This window comes from Labrus mixtus, chromosome 6 (genome assembly GCF_963584025.1).
Source record: "Labrus mixtus chromosome 6, fLabMix1.1, whole genome shotgun sequence".
NCBI classification, from domain to species: Eukaryota; Metazoa; Chordata; class Actinopteri; order Labriformes; family Labridae; genus Labrus; species Labrus mixtus.
In genome coordinates this window covers 27,222,409-27,228,204 of record NC_083617.1, presented here as the reverse complement: position 1 = coordinate 27,228,204, position 5,796 = coordinate 27,222,409, and the positions used below count along the sequence as shown (strand labels likewise).

Sequence of the window (5,796 nt, the reverse complement as noted above, 5' to 3'; positions counted from 1 at the left end):
CACAAACAACGTCCGACTGAGTCCACAAACAATGAACAAATCAGATACGATCAAGTAAACCTATGACAGGCTGACAAGGTTGGAGAACTGTCAACCACCTGTCTGCCACACACAAAGGAAAATACAGTGGCAAAAAGTAAACCCACATTTTCTCTCCGACATAGTTAACAGGTTTCAGGGTTTCAATTCGACCAGTCAGTTCAACCTATTTTAGTATTGAAGCAATGAGAAGAACCCAAAAAGCTTCTGGCCCCCCAGCAGACTCCGTTTATAGAGATGAGGGCTCGTGGTGGTTATGGTCATGTGGTTGGTCTCCGGGAAATTACAGTACGACAAAGTAAAGTCCACCAAAGTGATGGAAGCTCTCGTGTTTACCTTGGTGTCTTCTCTGAACTCTGTCGGGTTAGACAGGAACTCTTAAAGGGCCCTGCTGGCTGCAACACACACACACACACACACACACACACACACACACACACACACACACACACACACACACACACACACACACACACACACACACACACACACACACACACACACACACACACACACACACACACACACACACACACACACACACACACACACACACACAGGAACAAAAAACAATCCAGCATCAGGCAGCTGCAAAAACTAGGACAGCAGGGCCGACAGCTCAACACATTCTTGTACCCTGCTCCTTATGTGTGCATGCATGTGTGAACAGACATTTTCCTCTTTAACATCTTACCGTTTGTTTGTTTGTTTGTTTGCTAAAACACACTTTGCATCCATCAGTGTGTCTCTGGGTTGTCTTTGAGTTGGAAGTTTGGCAAGGATATTTGTTGTTTCAGAGGTCTGAGAGTCTGTTTGGGCTTCTTAGCAGCAGGAAACACACACACACACACACACACACACACACACACACACACACACACACACACACACACACACACACACACACACACACACACACACACACACACACACACACACACACACACACACACACACACAGAACTTCAAGAAAGTCACTAATGCCTTACCTATGATGCCATCTGCTGGCCAAAGCGAGTATTGTTTTCCCTCCTTACAAAGGGTGGCAGGTAACAACAATGCGTTGTTATAAATAGACATGATGAAAATGCAGCGTGATGGGGGAGCAGCGATGATGTGCTATAAATAGTTTCATTACAAGTCCTCATTTAACTTCTATCATTTAAAGCACAGCAGTGACTCAGAGGGGACAGGAAGCTGCTGCCAGATCACGAAGGTCACAGAAATCACTGAAACCTTTCAATCAAGATAAATGTGACATTTATAATGAGGACAGGGGTGATAGTCACAGCACCTGAAGGCATCATGTGTTTCATGATTAAAGACAGAAAGTGATGCAAATGACAGATTATAACTGAAAATACCAATTTATCATTATGCTGGTATGATATTGATTGTTAAAATTTCAACAAACGTTTCAGTCTGATCTGAAGTACAAATAGACTTCATTTACCACGGCCGCCCCCTTCATCCATCCATCATTCACACCGCTGTTCCCAGTCGGGGTCGCGGGGGGGGCTGGAGCTGCTCCCAGCTGTCATTGGGTGAAAGGCTGAACTGCTCACCAGTCAATCACAGGGCCTAACGAGCATGTGTTTGGACTGTTGGAGGAAGCTGGAGTACACGGAGAGAACATGCAAACTCCACACAGAGAGGCTCCTGTCTGATGGGGATTGGAACCAGAAACCTCAACACCACACAGACCCCCTGCTTATGCACACAACAAAACATGTCTCTACTGTCTGTAGTAAGAATGCATTCTAACAGCATAATCAACCATAACCATAACCCTGAGTCTGGCATTTCTCCATCAGAGATAGTTCTTTTCTAGTCTTCTAACTACTCAAAGTGCTTTTACACTGCAGGTCACACCTACACATTCACACACTGATGGTAGAGACTGCTGAGTAGTGTGACCAGTAGTGAGACCATCAGAAGTAACTAATCCCATTTATACACATTCATCTGCCACCAACAAAGCAGCGGGAGCATTTCAGGGTTAAGCGTCTTGCACAAGGACACCACGCACATGTTGCTGCTGGAGATGGGGGATCGACCTTCAGATTGAAAGACGACGACTCTACCAATTGAGCCACAGCCGCTTCATCCCTTACGTACTGTTCATATTCTTTGCCTTCACAGTATGATCCAGGTCGACCGTAATTAACAGACCTAAATTTAAATTAAAACTCTGTGAACTGAAATGTCTGGATGAGTTAAAATGATAAAATATTTCTATCATTAGATACGGTGTGAGGTTAAAGTATACAGTAGCTTGAAAACTTGGTGGTAAAGGTGGTTTGTCTTTCTGTTGCAGGTTCCGGTCGAGGTGGGCTCGTAATCAGGGGGATGAGGACTACACCCGGGCCCGGTGTAGTCCTCACTCAGGTAGTCTTTCCTCTCCAGACAGACACTCTCTCTCCTCTTGTTTTCACATCCTGTGTGTGAACAACACATTCTTTTTTTGATGCAGAAGAAGATGGTCCCTACTAGAATTAATTTACAAGTACAATCACGTTTGAAGCTTTTTGTCACAGAGTGTAGCTTTCTGAGGACTTTTTCATAGTTTTATTTGTGCAAACTCAGAGGACATGTCCTGGTAGAAAAGGTTGATTTTCATGACAGCTAAATGTTTCTTTATCAACTGCATTATTGGTCAGTCTTTATTTTAAAGGCCCATGTAGGGACGGGCATGGCAAATTAGCGTAGGCTTCAAATGCTGTAGTGTGTGGTGATGGTTGACTTGCACTATACTCATCCCTTTACCAATAAACATGAAATAAAATACAAACATTTCTTATAATATCAGTATTCCTTTTTGCCTTAAAGACCGTCTCTTGTAGTGTTTTAGAAGCTTTAAAAACAATTAACATCATTCAAGTTAAATGCCAGTATCTCAAAATTATTCGTACAGTGCAGATCGTACAAAAAAGTCAAATTTCATGATGACATTTATCTTTTAAACATTCCAATAATTAAAAAATCTACACTCAAAATGCCAGTTCTCCTCGTCCACTTGTCCTCACTTGAGCTGATCCAGAATATCTGGCAGGTCCAGCACTGTAGGGATGGTGTAGTCTGGTTTCACTGACCCGTCTGGTACAATACTTCCTGCTTTGCTGATCCAGACTGTAGCCCTCACTCCTGCGTTGAAGCCCCCCTGGATGTCCGTGTCCAGAGAGTCTCCCACCATAACACAGTCCTGAGCCTCCACCTGCAGCATGTTAAAACACAGAGTGAAGATGGACACGAACGGTTTCTGCTCTGCGTATTCTCCCCCGATTACGATAGCATCGAAGAACTCCTCGCAGCCGACCGCCTCCACCTTCTCCCTCTGCGTCTGGGTTTCCCCGTTGGTCAGCAGCAGCAGCTTGTACCTGCGCCGCAGCTGTTTCAGGAGGTCGCAGATTTCAGGGGACAGACGGAGAGCCTGCAGGCGGCTCTTCTTCCACAGGTGGTAGCACTGAGCTGGCAGAGAGGGCGAGGAACAGCTGCCGACAGCCTCCTGGATGCTCTCCTCCCAGTGACCTGCACGGACCTCATCGATGGACCCGGCAGCTGAAGGTGAGAAACTCTCCTGGAACAGCTTCTGCTTGAATTTGTCACAAATGCTGCTGATTGTCGTGTCATCGAGGGCCAGGGTGCTCTTCAACAAGTCGCTGGTCTGCAAAAAAATCAAACAGATAACATCATTAGTTTTCCTGATTCTCTCAGTCTGCTTCTGTAAACACAACCAGAAGACACTCATTGACGCCCTCCACAAAGAGGGCGAGACACAGAAGGTCATTGCTGAAAGGGCTGGCTGTTCGCAGAGTGCTGCATCACAGAATAGAGTTGACAGGAAGGGAAAAGGTGCACAAGCATCAGAGATGACCGCAGCCTTGAGAAAGTAGAATTTTGCATTTGATTTGGAAATGAATGTCCCAGAGTCTGGAGGGAAGAGTGGAGAGCAACAGAATCCAACGGCTTGACGTCCAGTGTGAAGTTTCAAAAGTGAGTGATGTGGGGTGCCATGTCTTCTGCTGGTGATGGTCCACTGTGTTTCATCAAGTCCAGAGTCAACGCAGCCGTGTTCTCATACTTCTGTCTGCAGACAAGCTTTATGGAGATGCTGATTCCCCTTTCCACCTCCCCACAGAGACAAAACTACCAGTAACTGGTTAGCTGACCATAATACTGTGTTTGATTGGCCAGCGACCTCCTCTGACCTGGATCACTTAGAGCATGTATGGAGTGTCATCAAGAGGAAGAGGAGAGACACCAGACACAATACAGACGAGATGAAGACCGCTATCAAAGTAACCTCAGCATCATAACCAATCAGCAGTGCCGGCTGGTTGTCTCTGTACCACGCTGCAGTGATGCAGTAATTCATTCAGAATGAGCCCCCAAGTACTGGTATACATGAACACGCTTCTCAGAAGGCTCCATCTATCTGTTTTATAAATGTTTTTTTTTATTGGTCTTCTGATGTATTTTAATATTTTGAGATACTTGATTTTTTGATTTTCATGACATGTAAGCCTTAATCATTGAGATTAAATTTAAATATTTTATGAAATATATATAAGAAAGTTTCACCTTTTGAATTTAATTAAGGGGGGAAAAATTAACTTTTCACAATATTCTTATTATTTGAGAGTCACTTATGTAGTAAATTATGTCTCTCCTGTTTTTAATTGTAGAAATGGTTTTTCTGTCATTGTTTCTGTGTTATAATAACTAAACAGTTCACTTTTCAATAATCCACATTTACAGTCCTGTGCAGTAATTTAACCGTGCGCACTGGATGCAAAGTTGCTCTCACTGCTTATATGAATTATTCTGTTCCTGTTTCTTTAAATACATTGTTTTCTATATTAGTAATTTAAATATCATGAACACATTTCTATACTTTATATTTTGTACGTCTTTCATATTTTTTCATGTTTATATTCTGTACAACAGAATCAGATAATTTGTTGATTCTTTCCTTCCCTGTTTTCTTATTATCATTATTATTTTATTTTATTTTACTTGAACCTCAAATACACATTTCCCTGTAGTTATTGCTTTTTCTTCTTTTTTACCAAATATCCCCACAAAGACCTTTCATATGGCTTTGGAAAACATCTCTCCTTCCTTGCAGCTCACCTTGTTGCTTATTTATCCTGCAGGTCTGGCAACACTGAGTCAAACACCCCGGAAGTAAACCCGGAAGCGTGAAACTTTGAAGGCGCTGAACCAGCGGTGTAGTTTTTGATAAAGCTCAGTATTCGTGTCCAGTGTACAGGTAATGACATCTATTTATGAATAAATACACTTAATACAATTACGTAAATTAAAAGTAGTCCCCCGCCCCCTCAAAGAGTCAATAAGACCTGAACCAAACCTGTAAACCTGTAAACCTGTTCAGTCTCACCTGTCGCAGCGCCTCTTTACCTGCCCGGCTCGTCTCTATCAGCGTGTTGTCCAGATCAAACAGAACCGCCTTCACACCTTTACCGTCCATTTCTGCTCTACACCATTCATAAACACACCGCTCGTTTCATTGCGGAAGTACATCCGGGTGAGATGCATGATGGGAGTATGAGTTCTTAAAATAGCGCTAGCGAGCTTGTCCCTCTAGAGGGCGCCAAAGAATCAGAATTTAGAAATATTTGAAGTTGCTTCAGTAACGATGATTAAATAAATGTATTCATAATGTAATGAAAAGAGATCCATTAAATCATTTCAACCTTTAAAAGTTTAATTTCAAGGATATGAACTCATTTAGGC

General features: G+C 43.0%; 1 protein-coding gene across 1 annotated transcript; it reads right to left on the bottom strand.

Moving 5' to 3' along the window:
• Positions 1–2,592: 2,592 nt before the first annotated feature.
• nanp (N-acetylneuraminic acid phosphatase) lies at positions 2,593–5,594 on the bottom strand. The gene is made up of 2 exons (XM_061040749.1): positions 5,441–5,594; positions 2,593–3,703 (listed from the first exon to the last, which is right to left on the bottom strand). The coding sequence occupies exons 1-2, from the start codon at positions 5,528–5,530 to the stop codon at positions 3,062–3,064; spliced, it is 732 nt and encodes a 243-aa protein (XP_060896732.1). The 5' UTR covers positions 5,531–5,594; the 3' UTR covers positions 2,593–3,061.
• Between the last annotated feature and the right edge of the window lie 202 nt (positions 5,595–5,796).

Coding starts and splice junctions, on each gene's coding strand:
- nanp (XM_061040749.1), bottom strand. CDS start 5,530: ATGGACGGTAAAGGTGTGAAGGCGGTTCTGTTTGATCTGGACAACACG. Junction 3,704..5,440: donor GTAAAGAGGCGCTGCGACAG/GTGAGACTGAAC, acceptor ATTTTTTTGCAG/ACCAGCGACTTGTTGAAGAG.